This window comes from Schistocerca nitens, chromosome 1, assembly GCF_023898315.1.
Source record: "Schistocerca nitens isolate TAMUIC-IGC-003100 chromosome 1, iqSchNite1.1, whole genome shotgun sequence".
NCBI lineage: Eukaryota > Metazoa > Arthropoda > Insecta > Orthoptera > Acrididae > Schistocerca > Schistocerca nitens.
The window spans coordinates 1,132,026,010-1,132,045,006 of record NC_064614.1 but is presented as its reverse complement, the minus strand read 5'-3'; the positions used below and the strand labels follow the sequence as shown (position 1 = coordinate 1,132,045,006).

At 37.9% G+C, this 18,997-nt stretch overlaps 1 protein-coding gene across 2 annotated transcripts in view; it reads right to left on the bottom strand.

The window, feature by feature from the left end:
- The window catches only part of LOC126238686 (organic cation transporter protein-like), a 75,964-nt gene that overhangs the window by 29,072 nt on the left and 27,895 nt on the right, over positions 1-18,997 (bottom strand). For both annotated transcript variants that reach the window (XM_049947806.1, XM_049947807.1), the window contains exon 2: positions 14,298-14,444. In XM_049947806.1, the coding sequence (XP_049803763.1) occupies positions 14,298-14,444 (147 nt within the window). The remainder of the gene's footprint in view (positions 1-14,297; positions 14,445-18,997) is intronic.

Sequence of the window (18,997 nt, the reverse complement as noted above, 5' to 3'; positions counted from 1 at the left end):
TTACACTTGAAGAAGTGATTTACACCATTCCCAGTTTTAATTTCCAATTTTTTTATGAATTTGCCTGCAAATATTGCTTCAGCTTATAAAAATATCCAGATACAACATGTTCCTTCAGATTTCTTTTGAAGGTGTGCAGTTCCATTATACTAAGTGGCATCTTGTTATAAAATAAGCTTTCTGCCTTTCTAGGGTACCTGTCTGTCAGTTTCAGTCTTTTGCTGCCGATATGGTAATTTTCTCTAGTTCTTGTATTGTGGTCATGAAAATCTTTGTTTATAGGTGCTGTACAATTTATCACCAAAAGAAGTATTGTCTCATATATGTACAGACCTAGTACAGTTAATATTTTAAATTCTTTAAATTTGTTTTTGCAGGAGCCTTCAGTATTAGTTTTGCTGTGTACCAGCTGGCTTTCTTTTGAAGTTTTAAAATTCTCTGAATGTGTGCATGTGCTGTTCATTCCCACACTGGATATTTTCTTCATTAAGAATGAATTTGTACTCATTTATTGGTATGGATTTCCCATGTCAGAAAGTTGCCCATCTCTGTACCCAGAAACCTATTGCAGCCCACTTCTAGGTCTGCAGCCCCAATGATCAGAATGAAATCTTCTGAGCTGACAGCTCCATTTGTTGAAATTTTGTACATGTTGCTTTCTTACTGTTGATCACTAGATTAGTTCCTACAAAATACCATTCTGTCATTATATGTTCTCACAGGTTCTCTTTTCCAAACCATTTATCAAGTCATTGCAGTAAAGTTGTGTTGTTGGCATTCACAATCACTTTTTCACTTATTGCAATGGGAAAATCATTTATGCAAGGTGTCGCAGTAGGAATGGTCAGTATTGAGGGATATGAGAGAAATGATCATTTGATGCAACAGTGTTTGGTAAACATGGGCTCTAAAATGCATACCTTAAGAGCTATGAGAACTTCTTCATCTTCAGCCTTCTTATTCTTGTTCTTCTTCTTCCTACTGCCTTCCCATTGACGTGGAGACCACTTTTTAGGTCAATGTACATCATTTCTTATGGTCTAACACTTTCTGTGTATTTTGGCTTCTTTATCTTAGATCAGCATTTGTAGCATCTAGCCACCATAATTTAGGTCCTCTACATTGTCTCTGTCCTTGACCAGTGAGATGATAGGCTGAGCTGATGAATGAAATAGGTAGTGCCTGTACGATATGTCCATACCACCGAAGTCTCCATTCTTGCATCTTCTCATTGACTGGAGCCTCTACAGATGATTGTAAGATCATTGCATTGTTGATATGGTCAAACAGGAAAATACCTAATGACCTTCTCAGTATCCACATTTCCATGAAAATTAGCGAATGCTTAGCACTTCTAGGCGTGGGCCAATACTTGGTACCATATAATGCATCTGGCCTCACTATTCTGTGGTATATCTTTGATTTCATGTGGATTGGCATTTTCTTATCACAAAGAATATCAAGACATCTCTGAATCTAATTACTCTGATTCTGTTCGCACATCCTGATTCACATAACCACCACTCTGCAGTTGAGAGTGCAGAACCAGAATGTGTCCATCATGCTGAGGGGTGCTCCAGTGATTTGTACAGTTTCAGGAGATGGGTTTATTTTGAGGTAGTTACTCTTGTGGATGTTTAAAATGTGATCAAATCTTTGTAGACAATCATATCATGTTTAGACTTGAGTTTCTAGATACTTCCTGATACCCACCATAAGAATCACATCATCAGCATGTAGTACTACCCACAGTACACATCTCTGTAAGTCTATTATGGTAAGCAGTTGTGACAGAACTGAGTCTTGATGAATGCCAACTGTCACAGGAAAGCTTCCAGTCAGTCCTACAGAGGATCACCCCTGGATGGTAGTGTTTTTGTACAGCATTTTTACCCAGTCTATGTAAGTTTGAGAAGCTTGATGATTGTGAAGAGCGTACCAAATCATTTGCTGTGGCACTCAATTAGATGCCTTCACAAGCCCACATTGATTTACTGAGAGCTGGATTACATTCTGTAGCATGTCACTACGAAATGTTCAAATATCTTCATAGGGTGGGAGAGGACAGGGATTGGGTAGTAATTAGTACATTCAATGCGGTCACCCTTGCCCTTAAAAATAGGTACTGTGTGTGATACTAGACAACCATTCGGTAGGTATATGGATGTAGTGAATGATGGAGTTGAGGAATTCTACCAACCAGGTGCTCATTTTTTTGTTAAGGGGGAGTAGGATGTCAAACGGGCCGACATGGAGCAGGAGAGGCATCACATGACATTTTAATTTCCAGTGTCTATACTTTTACAAATAAACTCATAAAACTTTGTCAGCATCACCAAGAAGGATTCAGGATTCACACTCATTGCAGTGGAAGTTCGAAAACATAACAAAATAATTTTCTTTTTACGTGTGAAATTTCATCATTTCTTCACTTACTAATGGCTGCATTTGTTGCTATAGGTACACTTTTCTTCATAAGCTAGAGGGATTCTTCAATGAATTTTGGACAGCATGCATACCATACTTACAGGTGTATGAAACTCTAGAATTTATTTAATTTATGAAAAAACGAATGATCTGTTGTATTTTAAACTTCATGTTTAGAAAATACACAAATTTTGTGGTTAATTACCTCAATTTTTACCACAGTTTTTAATAGATTTGGAAAATTCTAGAGTTTCATACACCTTTAAGTATGGTTTGTATGCTGTGCGAAATTCATCAAACCATCTCTCTTACTTATGAAGAAAAGTGTACCTATATCAACAAATACTGCCATTAGTAAGTGAAAAAAATTATGAAATTTCACATGTAAAAAAAATTACTTCATTATGTTATCAAACTTCCATTGCTATGAGTGTGAATTCTGAATCCTTCCTGGTCATGCTGACAAAGTTTTATGAATTTATTTGTAAAAGTATAGACAGTGGAAATTAAAATGTCATGTGATGCCTCTCCTGCTCCATGTCGGCCTGTTTGACATCCTACCCCCCTTAAGTCCCTCGATTTCCCTATGTCTCTGGGAAGGGCATCTGGGCCTGGAGCCTTTCCATTTTTCATGTTATGAATGGCACGTTTGATCTCATCTGTTATGATACATGGAACTGGTCCAGTCATAACATTGCCTTTTTGTATTGGTGGGTGATGTAATTCAGTATTGTGTATTTCACAGAAATACTCATGCCAACTTTCTAGAAACGTTATACTGTCATGGAGCTGCCAATCATTCTTATCTTGTACAAATCTGTAGTATCCTGACCTGCTGTACACAACATTTGGGCCTGTCAGGAGATCATTTTGTCCCATTTTTTAGTTGTTAGCTGGTTATATAAATGCTGGTGGTGATTTGCTTTGGTCTCTGCAACTGCTCATTTTGCCTCATTCTTGGTGGGTTTCTAGTTCTGAAGGGTCTCCTCATTCTGGAAAGATTCAACTTTGATACTGTGAAAGAAATCACTTCTACTTCAAGCTCTTCACTTTCCATATTTTGGGAGGAAATAGTATGGACAATAACAAACTGTCTAGTAAACATGGGCTCTAAAGTGAATACTTGTTCAATGGAAGATATGATATGGATGAAGAACAAGTGCTCATAACTCTTTAAAGTACACACTTTAGAGTGCTTGTTTTGCAGACATTTTTATCTTGTTTTGGTCCATACAACCTCCACACAACATCCTCTCAAACTATGGAAGTCACGGAGCTTGCTATAGAAGAGAATTGTTTCAAAGTATTGAAAATGAATATGATGCCCCAAAAGGGTCAAACACATCATTGATATTAAATAATTTCACAACCAAGACTGTTTTTATTCTGGAGTAATTCGAAACTGGTTGCTGTGGCACCCTGCCACAATGGAATCGAATAATTTTTAGATGAAGAAGTGCTCATAGCTCTTAAGTTATGAATTTTAGGGTCCATGTTTGCTATGGCTTTTGCTCTGAATGATCATTCCTGTCAGATCCTTGAATACTAAACATTTCTCCTAAGAAACCATTTATACAAGACAAATAGTATAAGTCCTGAAACTTCCTGGCAGTTAAAAACTGTGTGCCAGACCGAGACACGAACTTGGAACCTTTGCCTTTTGTGGGCAAGTGCTCTACCATCTGAGTTACCCAAACACGACTCACGCCATGTCCTCACAGCTTTACTTCTGCCAGTATCTCATCTCCTACCTTCCAAACTTCACAGAAGCTCTCCTGTGAAACTTGCAGAACTACCACTCCTGGAACTAGTGCATTTTCCAGGAGTGCTAGTTCTGCAAGTTTCACAGGAGAGCTTCTGTGAAGTTTGAAAGGTAGGAGATGAGATACAGGCAGAAGTAAAGCTGTGAGGACAGGGCGTGAGTCGTGCTTGGGTAGCTCAGATGGTAGAGCACTTACCAGCGAAAGGCAAAGGCCCCAAGTTTGAGTCTTGGTCTGGCACACAGTTTTAATCTGCCAGGAAGTTTCATACCAGCACACACTCCGCTGCAAAGTGAAAATTTCATTTCAGAACTTCTGCATATTTGACCTCTTGAATACCGACATTTTTCTCTGTACTTCCAGATTAATATTTTATTTCAACTCACTATTACCTGTTTCCCACTAAAGTATTGTACTATCTGCATCTTTTCCTTTTATACCACAGCAGCACAGTTTCTCTAGAACAATTCTGTGGCAGGCACGATAAAAAGCTTCGAAGTGATGTAAGTATAAACCTAATAATTTCTTCTGAGCTTCCAGAATCTCATTTATGTGTTATGAACTTTTCCATTTTTCTCCTTTCTGAACCCATGTTGTGCTCCATTTATTAAGACAGAGCTGGCCACGGCATACCAAACTGCACGTGAGTAGGATGTGCAGGCTGCAGGGAGGTTGAGGCTTGGCCTGTCTCAGCTTTGCTCAGCTCTTCACAACATTTCATTTAGTATTGTGGTGTGGCATTTTCTGGTCAGCAAAATCCTCTTCTATTTGGCATAATCATGGTGTCAGTGCTGTTTATGCTTCACCATTTGTTTGTGGTTTTAAAGGCATTCACAAGTCCAGTGCTACTTGCACAAAAAGAGGGAGTGTATCAATCTATTGTCACATGCCTTTGAAAATGAATGGGAATGACAGAAGAGAAGGATGAGAATTCTAAAGGCCTATTATGCAGTTGCATAATTGATGAGTACTGCAAATATGCTGTGAAACAACATTATGATACCATGTAGAAAGCATTTAAAGATTTAGTTGACAATGAAAGAGTGAAAAATTACAATGACTGACAGATGCGATTCATTGTTCCACAAATCAAGAAGCACTCTGTGATAAATTTACAGGCATGGAACACATGAAGAAATTGGTGGTATGAATAATAAAATTTCTGAAGTCACACTCAATATTCCACTTTCAGTTGCAACAGTTTCTGATGGAAATGAACAAAGGGTATGTAGACTTTATATACTACTATGAAGTATGCTGGTTAAGTCAAGGGGCATGCCTGAAATGCTTTTTTGATTTGAAACCCTCTATTATTGAATTTATGAAAAAATGAGTACAGGAATGAAAATTAAAACATCCAGAATGGATTGCAGACCTTGAATTGTAAGTGGACTTGACTGAGCACTGCCCATGGTAAGACACTGAAATGTGGAAAAACTTATTTCCAGGTTGATGGAGATGCATTTACAAAGAAAATCACATAATAGAAGGGGCAAATTGTGACAAACACATTCCAGCTGTCTAAGATCACTGGTGTTAAAAAAAATTGATCTGAAGAATTCATTGTAGCATTGAGAGAATTAAAACAATAGTTTTCTAAACATTTTGAGGATACTGCCAATGTCACATCTGTTTTTGAGCTGTCTCCAAGACTGTATGCCATTTCCTTTGAAAGTGCCCCATGCATGTGCAGGTCCAACTGATTGATCTGCAGTGTAATTCTCATTTTGAAGACAAATCCTTTTACATTAAAACTGACCAGGATGTCTATTTTGTTTTCCTCAGGTAGAGTTTCCACATCTCCGTAACGAGGTTACAAAAGTGCTGCCATATTTCAATCAACATATATGTGTCAAAGACGTTTTTCAATTATGAAACTGAATAAGTCACAATTAAATGGCTTTATGAGTGCAGAAATCTGTGAAACTGCCTGAATCTGTCCATATGCTGACAGTTTGTACCACATGAAAATTATATTATGTCTTCAGTGCACCAAAAATCATTAAATAATACTGAAAATTACTTTTTTTGTTATCTGTGTTGTTGAGAAATATTAAATATCAAACCAAGCCATATGAAGTGCAACTGCAGTGCCATTTAAATACGATGTGGTCACTGTTTTTCCCCTCTCCCACTTCCTCCCTCTCAGGCAGTGTCGCATGCCAGTGGGGGGGGGGGGGGGGGAAGTATTCTGCCAGTCTGAGTGCTGTGGCATGTGAGACGGCACAGTTTGTGAGCCAAGTTCTTGGCCGGCCACCACTGTTTTAAGATTTTTTTTTCTCTATGAAGTTTATCATTCTATTGTTAATTACTGTATCTACTATTTTAGACAGAACAGTTGTTATAATTAAGGGTCTATATTTTCCTGGGTATCGTTCATCCTCTCCTTAAACACAGGCATTACCTTGCTCCATTTTAAGTATTCTGGGAAAACTTCTTGCTGCACTACTAAATTTGTCAGAGATTCAGGGCTTTTGCAAGATATTGTGGGCTCACTGCAGAAACCCATTAAGTGCAGATTCTGTCATTTTTGGGTTGCGTATGCAGTTTGTATCAGAAAATGATTGTGTTTCATCTGTAGAAACTAGTTAAATGCTAAGAAGTTCAACAGATGAGGCAGAAATCTGTTAAGTGCACAGTTAAATATTCTGTACGGCACAAATCATTTAGGTACACTTAAATGATTTTTCCTGTACTTTGTTGATAGTGTTGGTGAAATTATTTGAACAACAACAATCCATCAAATGCACTTAATGGCTTTCAGCAGAAAAAGATATGTGATATAATGGAGATAATTTTGTAAGTAGATTGTGGTATGCTTTTGTTTCTTAGCTTCAGCTACTAGAAAAGTGATATGAAGTTGGTGTACAATAATGTATTATTACGCAAACGGTATGACATAAATATCATTGTTCATTACTTAAAAGGTATCAAGGATACATTTTGTTAGCAGACTGTTGTAAATCTGTGTTTAACATTATTGTCAACAGATGGCAACAGCACCCGTGATTCATTGTTGGCCTGTAATGATATCACATTACTTCAACAATGTGACATCAGTATTATTGTTGATTACTGTAATTAATGTGCATGAATAGCTAAATGCCCATTGTAGCAGAAGCTGCTGTGAGTTCAGTGAGTGCAGTAGCATTGTGCCAGTTTCCTACAATGAGTCTACTTCTAAAAGAAATTTCAAGAAGTGCCCTGATTGTGCCATTGGCCAAAAAAATGATACCCAATGAAGATGAAAGTGCAAGTAAGCAATAAAATGATACTCTAAACATGAATTTAATTCTTCCAGTACACTGATATTTTAAAATGTATTAAGTAATTTTATTTCGTATTTTTATTTTAAGGAAATGAGTCTTAAACTCCAAGTGCATCAACTGGAACCTGAAAAAAATGATGCAAGTGGGGTATATGATGAAGTCCCCACATGGACAGCAGCACAACATAAACCAAAGCAGAAACTGTATCAGATGAGCTGGGTGGAAGTCATTCTAGTGAAGTGGTCAGGCTTGGTGCCGAAGACAATGATTTTGATTCTGATTGTTCTGTCAAGGATCCTGACTATGAACCATGTTCCAGTGATGCAGACAGTACAAATCTCATGATTAAAGACATCAGTGCCCTAAAAGAGAACAACAGTGGTAAATAAACGAAATGGATTAAAAGTGATCCCAAGACATGGAAGAAGAACATAATTAAAAAGTATAAAACTGATTCTTTTTCAGATGAAATGAGGAATTCCTTTTGTGGAAGCTTCTGGGACTGCAATTATACAAGGAAGAAAGATTTTATTTTTGGTAACACTGTGAGTCTAGCTCCAGCACAAAGATGAAGTACAGATCAGCCAATGAAACAATGTAAGAATTCTGAGATTCACTACTTAAATAAAGACAATAAAAAAATGTCAGAATCTCTAAGAACTTCTTTATTAAAACCTTACATGTTTCAGCTGATGTTACTGATACTGCATATAAAGGAAAGGTAGAGAGTGAACTTTTCATAGGCAAAAGAATTCCACATAGAAAAAGTAAACCAAATGATTTGCAGAGAGTTAAAGAACACATAGAAGAGTTTCCTACAGTGGAGTCTCACTACTCTAGGAAATCCATAAAATGACTGTACTTAGACCCCAGGCTAAGTATATCTAAAATGTATACCCTGTATGAGGAAGAATGAAAGGATTTCAAACCAGTAAGTGAAATAATATTTTGTCAGAACAACAATCTCACCTCACACAAACCTAAAAAGGATCAGTGTCAAAAACATGTGAGTTAAAAGAAAGCAAAGAACAATAAAGAAAATGAAGCTTGGAAATGAGCATATTGCAAGGAAAAATGAATGCAATCCAACAAAAGTTGCTGATACGGAAAAATGTAAAGCAAACAAGACATTTAGATGTTCCACACTTGATTTACAACCTGTCTTACAAACACCTTGAAGTGAAGTCAGTCAAATGTACTATAGTCTCAAAATATGTGCATACAGTTTCACTATCTGTGAACTTTCTGAGCAAAATGTTGCATTCTGCTCTGTTTGGACGGAGCTAAATGGAACTAGGGGTAGCTCAGAAATCTGTACCTGCGTCATGAAATACAATAAACAGATTTGACCAGATATAAAAGACATTTCTTTGTTTCACAATTTATTATTAATGTTATTGCACAACCTAGGTTTCAGGTTATAAGCCCATTTTCAAGTACATTACTGATTCCCAAAGATGATAATACATCGATAAACATGATGACAAGGCAATGATAATCTCAACTTCTTAGGTATTGATCCATAGCTTAATGTAAACTTACATCAATGACCATTTTTTTAACAAATTACATCCATTATTACACATTCTCCAATTATATTACAATGACCAGACTAAAGTTATGGATCAACTAAGATATTTTTAACTATGATGGACTGGGGCCAAACATTTTGCTTCTATCCTGGGGTTGTGATCTCATCTAAAAGAGGTGCGTAACTGAATTGCATTTGCTCATTTAATAATAGGTGTGGGGATATACACATCCATTTTTTAATTTTTAAAATTTCTAATTGGTCGAGTTTGGCACCCTTTTCCTACAAACGCTAAATCAGGCTTCCTCAATCTCCAGCTTCTGTGGTGTTCCTTAAGCCTGGTACAGATTGACCTCCCCATCTGCCCAATGTAGCAAGACTGACACTCCCAGCATGTGATTTTATAAACTCCACTTTTTGTGATAGCTGGTTGTTTTTCTTTTGCATTGAACAAGAAAACACCTATTGTCTGAGGTACATAGAAAAACACACAGAAACCCTTTGCCTTTAAGATGTTACTTATGTTATTAGATGTTTTCCCTATAAAAGGTAATCTGCACCATTTCTTTACCTGTTTGTTTGTGTTTGTCATTGGAGCAGTAGGAACCTGGCTTGCTTCTTCATCTTTTTACCTAAAATTTTATCAATGGTGTTGGGATTGTGACGGTTTTGCTTCTTTTATTTCTTGGTTGATTGTCCTCGGTGTCGAAGTACTGGAGGTGCAACTACTGTCTACTGTAAATGATATAGCTGACAGACACACAGTTGTGTTTCTGTGTTTTACTTTCACTGTTCACAACCCCCAAAAAATTAACAGTTATATATGCATGGCCAGTGCACTATTGTTCAAACTTTCCATAAGCTTCATTAATAGATTGCAGGCAAACCTTCACATACCGCTACAATAGTTTACTATTGAACATCTAAGAACAGTAAAAAACTAACCACAAAGTTCACTGTTCTTGAAGAATAGAAAGGTATGTATGGAGCAGACACTGTCATTGTTTTAACACACAGCCTAATAGTTGTGACATTACAGCCTTTATCACTGCGATTTTTAACATGTAAAAAAGTTTTTTTTTTTCTGTATTCGCTTCAGTATGTGCGAACTTTTAACATATACCAATGAATGTTGTAACCAGATATCTTTGCCGCGCTCCTGAAAAGCGCAGAATATCACGATAGCTATAAACTGTTATACGCTGCTATCGATCAGTAAAAAAACGATGCACCTATGTTTCAAAATAACAATTGCCAATTTTTACTTCTGCAGGGAGCCGCGCCGCTCTCTAGCTGTTCTGTGAATGTGTTGCGAGTCGGACGCAAAAGTATTGTGCTCCATACTGATATAATCATTTTATTGTAACTTTAAGAGTTTAAGTGATTAAAAAATATATGTGGCCACAAACAAGCGAGAATGTATATCATGAAAATTCGCTCCACCGCCACAATGGGTGGCCATGTTAATGTAAGTTTCCGTTTCATAATATAATACTTGAAGCCTTGAAGTTTATTTAATTTCAAAGAAAATCTCTCAACCTTATTTTCATTAATTATACTTGTGATAATCTTTCTTGTTTAAAAGATTTATGCAGCTTATGATCCAGCATGTGTTCTGTCGGAACAGGAGGCTGTTGTGACGACATCGTTATAGTATTTATTCCAAGTTCTTTCAGTTCCGTTTATATGTTCATACAAATCCAATTAGTTGGTTCCTTAGGTTTCTTTCATGTAACTTCCGTCTGTTTTCTCCGCGCGATCTTCCTCCGAAAAAAATTTCTGTTAATTTTTTTAGTAATTTTCGATATCGCGAATGAGAAAAGACAGCCGCCTCCTGCTCCGAACGGAACACCATGACTTTTCTAACGTCGGAGAGTACCGCACGAATTTTCCACTAAAACGTAATAGAATTTCTTAAAGCTGGATCAATTACACATGTTGCTGCTGTTCTCCGACAAATCTGGTGTGATTAATAGTAATTTATTCTGTCACGACAAAAAGAACCAATTTTATTTTTACCAAAGCAACAAAGCTTTCAATTAAATTACTAAAAAAAAAATCATACCAGATAGTGTAACACTTATTTCACAGTTAAGTTGAAGCGTTGTTGTTGTTGTAACCACCACAGGTTTCTCATCTGAAATTCTGCTACGGACTGACTGTCTCATGACCAAAAATCGGGCCCTTATATATCGTCACAATAATAGGCCCTGAAACTACATACTGTTCGATGTTTAATTTACAGAAATTACAATTAAAACTTACTGGTCCATATTTTCCACAACTTTTCTGTTGGAACCTTTTCACATACAAAGAATAGCATCTACATATCTCTATCAACATGTTTTGCCAGTGGTTCTCTCTTCATAAAATCAGTCTCCCACTTGTCCCTGGACATTTCTGATAGTAAGGGCAATAAAGGTGAGCCTATTGTCAGACCATCTATGTGCTGATAACAGCTCCCTTCAAAGCAGTAATAAATTTGATTTAAACAACACTCAACTCTACTAGCAATGCTCAGCTGATCTTCTAGAGTTGTGTTGTGTGAATACAATGGTTGTGACACAATATCTATACGGTCTCGCACTGGAATACATGTGAACAAGCTATGCACATCAAAAGAGACTAATGTTGCATTTGTTGGAACCTTAACATCTATTAACTTGTTAACTGAATCCAAACTGTTCTTAATGCTATATTTCCCTTTGAAGCTCAGCTTCTTCTTCAAGATGATGTTGAGTCTCGTGGCAGTCTTGTGTACTGGAGCACCTATTACAGGTGAGACTGGATGGATTAGCACTTCTGGTTTGTGGAGATTTGGTAAACCATGTAAAAGAAAAACAACCAGCTATCACAAAATGTGGTGTTTATAAAATCACATGTCGAGAGTGTCAGTCTTGCTACATTGGACAGATGTGGAGGTCAATCAATACCAGGCTTAAGGAACACCACAGAAGCTGGAGATTGAGGAAGCCTGATTCAGCCTATGCAGAACATTGCCTGAACAATAATCACAAATACACAATAGATGTATAAGTCCTACACAAAGAGGAAAAGGCGGCCAATCTCGACCAATTAGAAATTTTAGAAATTAAAAAATAGATGTGTATATCCCCACACCTATTATTAAATGAGCAAACCTAATTCTGTTATTCACCTCTTTTAGATGAGATCACAACCCCAGGATAGAAGAAAAACTTTGGGCCCCAGTCCACCATAGTTAAAAATATCTTAGCTGATGCATAACTTTAGTCTGGTCATTGTAATATAATTGGCAAATGTGTAATAACGGATGTAATTTGTTTAAAAGATGGTCATTGATGTAAGTGTACATTAAGCTATGGATCGATACCTAAGAAGTTGAGATTATCATTGCCTCGTCATAATGTTTATCGATGTTTATCATATTTGGGAATCAGTAATGTACTTTAAAATGGGCTTATAACCCAAAATCTAGGTTGTGCAATAACATTAATAATATTGTTTAGTTAATTGACAATGTTTCATCAAGAACCCACAGTTGATTCAATTAAAACACATTTCATTCTTCTCTGACACCGTTTTAGAACAGGAATCAAAACATAGCTGCGTTGTTTCTGTACTTGGTTCATACAATAAATTTACACATTATTTAAAATAAGTTTCTTGAATATTGTCATACATTTATGGAAGTGGACACATGCATAGCACAACTGAATGTGCAAAGAAATATGTACTTGTTTATAACCTGCAGGACTGACTACACAAATTCAGACTAGCAAGATCAAAAAGGTTTTGAAATAAGAAAGGTTCACCTTATGCAGTACATGAATTGAAATATGCAGAATTCAAGGATTTATTTAAACTTTCTGCATCTATCATTAAAAACAGAAGTAGTGACAGTCTCAGAAATAAAGTTAATGGGCTAAAAGTGAAATGTTTTTGCTACCAAAAATTCAAGGCAAGAGTGACAGTACAGATACAATCACTCATCAGATTATAAGGAAATACATACATCTGGTAAAGGACATCCTTTAAATATGGAAATATTGACTTACAAGATCTTCATCCTAAGATTCTGCCAATAAGTGGAAAGAAAAAGAAGTGACTGTTACATTGATGCAAAAATGGAGTCATTCCTGAGGAATTTTGTACTTAGTATAAGTCTCTTCCTACTTCAACTGCAGCCACCAACACAGTTCCTGAACCTGGTATAGAAGAAAGTGACAATAGTGACGCAGATGTATAAAGTGCAGGAAAAAAAACTTCTTCATTGTTTTATAATCATTTAGTGATCTAATAAAATGACTGGATATACTGATTCCATTTACTTAGTGATTTGTTTTCAATATAGCTGTGCACAAATTAATAAAAAACTTGAATGATGTTTGTCAAAACCATATAAGAGCAGCAATATTTATATTTTTTGTTATTTATTAAAAAATGATCATTTAACTGGCCAGTCATGCATTAAGCTTTTCTACAAAACATCATTATTGCAAGAACCTTTGTGGATATAGCTAAAATTCATGTATCTGCTGAAATAATTACTGTGTGTGTGTGTGTGTGTGTGTGTGTGTGTGTGTGTCCGTTCTGTATCGCACAATCTGGAAAGATTTAAAGGATGAACCAATAAATCAATTAGTTAATTACTGCAGTGGAATAATTCCTGTGATGACACAATTATTTGTAACTTAAAAAAGAAACTAAAAATTCAATTTTCTCGGTACTTTCTAAAACATAGTTAACAGATTTTTGCAGTAAGCCCATGATATCTAGCACAGCAGGAGCCAAGCAGCAATGCTTAAAATAGTAATTAAATTCATGCAACTGAGATAGCATGTTCTGTGAAAAATGTGTGCAAGCAAAAGCCACTGTGAAAATGTTGAGAATGGCTGCAGTGTGAAATGTTGTTCACTAAATGTTGTTCACTAAATAATATAAAAAAGTACATGTAAAAAAACTAGAACTTCACCCAATTGAATTTCAACAATTTTAGCAGTTATAACCAGTAAATGAACTTCTTCTCTCTGATCCACTTGTTGTTTAGTTGCCCTCAGCAATGGAATCAACAGTGTGACACTTTCATTCAGTGGTTTAGATTTATGATTGAAATATTGATCACGATTTATAAATTATGCATGGAACTCACTGAAGTTTTGACTATGGATAATTCACTCCACACTAATCATAACATATTGGCAATGTGTTTGTACTTAGAATGATGTGAGATAGAAATTAGCTTACAATTATAAAGGAAGAAACCACAATGATGCAAATAGTATAATGTAGCATCTGCATAATATGAAGGACATTATATTATCTCATTACCTGTGATTAGGTTTTGCTTGCAGAAACACGCCAGCTAGTTTGTGAAGTGCACATGATATAGCTGGGAGGCAGAGTAAGAGGTAAATACGTGCTTGATATGGTCCAAAATCTCCAAGCTGTTGCAGAACATCATCATAGGCCATCTTTCTGTAAATAATACATCTTATTCAGTGCTATTATGTGTGTACACAATCTTTAAGATATACCACAGTCTATTAACTATTTGGAACGAGTGAGATAAACAAAGTGTGGAAAAAAAAGCCTATACTGCTAGCAACATGGGACTGCTTACTTACACTGATATAAAATTGTAGACACAACAAAATTCAAACAGTACATCAACCACATCATGGTGAATTTGACGTATGTTGAAGGTACCATAAGGATGATATACAACTAACAAAATCAAAGTTATAAAAAGTGTCAATAATGAAAATAGATTAATGAACTAGGTGGCTAAACGTAACTTTCTTTGCAATGAACAATTCAGTTTCAGGCCACAAGAAGGTACAGAGTCTACTATGGAACAGTTAAGAAATGTTGTCCTTGAAACACTGGACGACACTGAACACATATCTGGCACCTTCTTGGGTCTGTCAAAAGCTTTTGGCACTGTTGACTACAGAATCCTATCACATGAACTAGAAATACTAGGAATAAGAGGTGTGAGAAATTAGTGGTGTGAGTGTTATCTAGAAAACAGAGAAATGAGTTGAAATTTCATGTACTTCAAGAAGATTACTAGTAGAACACTTACCAGACTCAAAATATATTAATATAGGAGTATCCAGGCGAATGAATTGGGCCCAAATCCTCTCTCTAAATTATATTAATGATTTCTCACAGAGTGTTAATCTGCAGAAAAAATACTGTTTGCAGGTGACAGCACCATGCCGATCACACATGAAACACAAGCACAGCTGACAAAAAACCAATGATGCTCTCAATGATGTGCACAGATGATCACTGGACAATAAAGTGACACTACATATAAAGAAGACAGACTGTATGAGCTTCTGATTAAATAAAATACACAATGGTGCTACATTAAAAGTCAACTCTGTACCAGAAAGTGTAAATCAGACCAAATTCTTGGACGAATATAGGCTGCCAGCTGAAATGGGCAGAAAATCTGAGGGTTTTGGCAAGTAGAGTATCTACACCTTGTTACAGGCTTTGAATTCTTGCTCCAGTTTGCAACATTTCATGCCTCCAAGTGACCTATTTTGGATAAATACATTTAGTCCTCAGTTATGGGATAGTGTTTTGGGGAACAAGTGCTGGGAACACACAGATTGTGTCTCAGGTATGGAAAAAGGCTGAGTGAATAATGACATATAGCAGCAGTAAGCATATTGTGCTGAGTTATTTTAGATGCTAGAAATTTTGACTGTCCCTTGTGAATATATACTGCAGAATATAATGTACATAAGAAAAAATATTCACCTGTATGAACACAAACAGCTCAATACATGAGCATGGAGCCAGAGCATGTCACGGTTTGCATCTAAACAGGAAAAACAAGTCTAACACCCAAAACAATGTGTGATATCATGACTAAATCTGTACAACAGCTGACTCTGAAAAATTAATCCTGTGGCGCATAGCATCCACCACAGTGGCCAGATGTTAATGGTCACTTCTTTGGCATTTTCAATGAGTCCTGAGGTTTGAAATGCTCACAGCCCACTGCAGTGGGCACTCCCTACTGTTGTCATGCCCTGGTCCATTTGGATGCATTTGCAGCCTCATGAATGAGAAAATGCCACAGAAGTGCCCACTGCAGTGAAAATTGTGCACCATGGGGTGGGAACAGAGAAAGGGATAGGTGAGTGAAGGATGGTGACTAATGAAAGTTGAGGCCAGGAGGGTTACAGGAATGTAGGATACATTGCAGGTAGAGTTCACACTTGTGCAATTCAGAAAAGCTGGTGTTGGTAGGAACTATCAAGATGGCTCTGGCTGTGAAGCAGTCATTGACATGAAGAATACTGTGTTGGGAAGTGTGTTCAGCATCTGGGTGATTCAGCTGTTTCTTGGCCACAGTTTGTTGGTTGCCATTCATGCAGACAGTTTGTTGATTGTCATATCCATGTAGTACACAACACAGTGGTTACAGCTTAGCTTGTAGATCAGATGAATGGTTTCACAGGTAGCCCTGCCTTTGATGGGATAGATGATGCTTGTAATGGGACTGGAGTAGGTAGTGGAGGTGGGAGGATATGTGAGACAGGTCTTGCATCTGGGTCTATTATGGAGATATTAGCCATGAGGCAAGGGCTTGGGAGCAGTGGTTTAGTAGAGATGAATGAGGATATTGTGTAGGTTCAGTTGGCTATGGAATACCACTGCAGGATTATTGGGAAGGATGGTGCTTAGGACATTCCTCATTTCAGAGCTTGGTGAGAGGTAATCAAAATCCTGGCAGAGAATGTGATTCATATGCTCCAGTCCTGGGTGGTAGTGAGTCACGATGGGAATGCTCCTCTGTGACTCGACAGTGGGACTTTGGGACTTGGTGGGTGGCTGGTGAGATAAGGCATGGGATATCTGCTTCTGAACAAGGTAGGGAGAGTAATTATGGTCTGGGATGGCCTCAATGAGACCACTGATGTATTTTGAGGGGGAATACTCGTCACAACAGATGCAATGGCCACAGGTGGCTAGGCTGTATGGAACAGACTTCTTTATATGGAATAGGTGGCAGCTGTCAAAGTGGAGGAATTGCTCATGGTTGGTAGGTCTGATGTGGAGGTACTGATGTGGCCATTTTCAAGGTGGAGGTCACTAACGAGGAAGGTGACTTGTTGGGTTGAGGAGGACCAGATGAAATGAAAGGGGGAGTAGGCGTTGAGGTTCTGGAAGAATGCTAATAGATGTCCTCACCCTTGATCCAGATTATGAAGACACCATCACTGAATCTGAACTAAGTGAGGGATTTGGGATTCTGGGTGGTTACAAAGGATTCCTCTAGATGGCCCATGAATGGGTTGCCTTAGGGTGGTGCAATACGGGTGCTATTGCTGTATCCTGGATTTATTTGTAGGTGATACCTTCAAAGGAGAAGTCATTGTGGGTGAAGATATAGTTGGTCAAAGTGACCAGGAAGGAGGCTGTAGGTTGGGAATCCATCAGGCATTGGGAAAAGGAGTGTTCAAATAGTGGAAAGGCCATGGGCATTAGGGATGTTTGTGTAAAGCGAGGGGACATCAGTAATGATGAGCAGGGCACAGTGCGGTAAAGGAACGGAGAGTCGGTTGAGAAAATGAATGGTATCTTTTATGTAGGCAGGTAGGTTATGGGTAAATGATTCTATCGGGAGGGGGGGGGGGGGCACAGTGTTCAGCCACAATAAACATGTTGGGTGGTTGTGTTCATAGACTTCAGGAAGCATGTAGAAGGCAGGAGTTCGGGGAGTGGTAGGGATGGGGAGAGAGATAAACTCCAGGGAGATGTTCTGGGATGGGCTTTAGGATTTGAGGAGAGACTGGAGATCCTGCTGGATTTCTGAAATGAAGTCACTGTGGCAAGGTTCATAGGTGGATGAATCTGACAGCTGGTGGAGTTCTTCGACCAGGAAGTCCTTTCAGTTCAAAAAAATGGTGTTGGAGCCTTTGTCAGTAGGCAGAATTGTGAGATTGGGATCAGTTTTTAGGTGGTGGATACCAGTTCTTTCTGTGGATGTAAGGTTAGTTTGCACGCTGAGGTGTTTGGTGAATGATGGTGAAGCAAGCTTTGAGGTCAAGAAATTCTGGGAAGTCAAGAGCGAGTGACTTGGGGCAGTGGCGGTGTATCATGGTTGAATGGACAAGTGAGCTGAGTTAGAAGTGGTTCAATATTGGTTTTGGATTGTGTCTGGTTGGTAGTGTTGGTGGTGAAAAAGTGTTTCCACTGTAGTGACTGGGAGAAAGAGAGAGGGTCTTTCACAAGTCCAGCATGACAGAATTTCAGAGTGGGGCAAAAGGTATGGCCGTTGGAAAGAACTGATATTTCTGTGTGACTAAGGCTTTTGCAGGAAAGGTTCGTGATTGAGTTTTGGGTCTGTTTAGGTTCTGGATTTTTTATGGTGGAGGGAGGGAGATTTTGGTGGTGGGGTAAGTATAGTAGGTCTGTGAGGCAGAGTTTGCCAGCAATGAGGGGATGTGTGGGAGGTTTGGATGCTGTTATAAAGGTGGTAATCCAAGGCAGGAGTAGGAAGTGAACAGGCTGGAGGGTTTTTTTTGAGGTGGTGTTGTGCCTGCTGCTCTAGTTCTGGAGGGTAAAAGTTTCAGTGTGTGAGATGGGATACAGGAATTTTGGACTGTACAGCAATTTTATGGATGGAAAGAAGGTACTGTGAGGACATTTGGGCCTGATTTATATGGTTTTGCAGGACTATGTTGGTGAGGGTTAAGGATTGATGGAATCTGAACAGAAGAAGGTTATTGTGGAAGGAAGGGTGGCAGCCAGAGATGGGTAATTTGATGGTCAGGCCATTTGGGGGAATTACATGAGCCAGGCAGCAATGCAGGAATAGTGTATGGGAGTGGATTCTGGCTAGGAATAAGGAAAATTTTCCGTATTTGTGCAGAAGGAAGGAAGATAAAAACGCGTAAAAGTTCGTAAATAACGCTTAAATACAAGAGAAAACGCCCGGAAAATACGTCATGATGGGTGGGGAAAATCACAAAAAGGTCTGAACAGATTAAGTATGAAGAAAC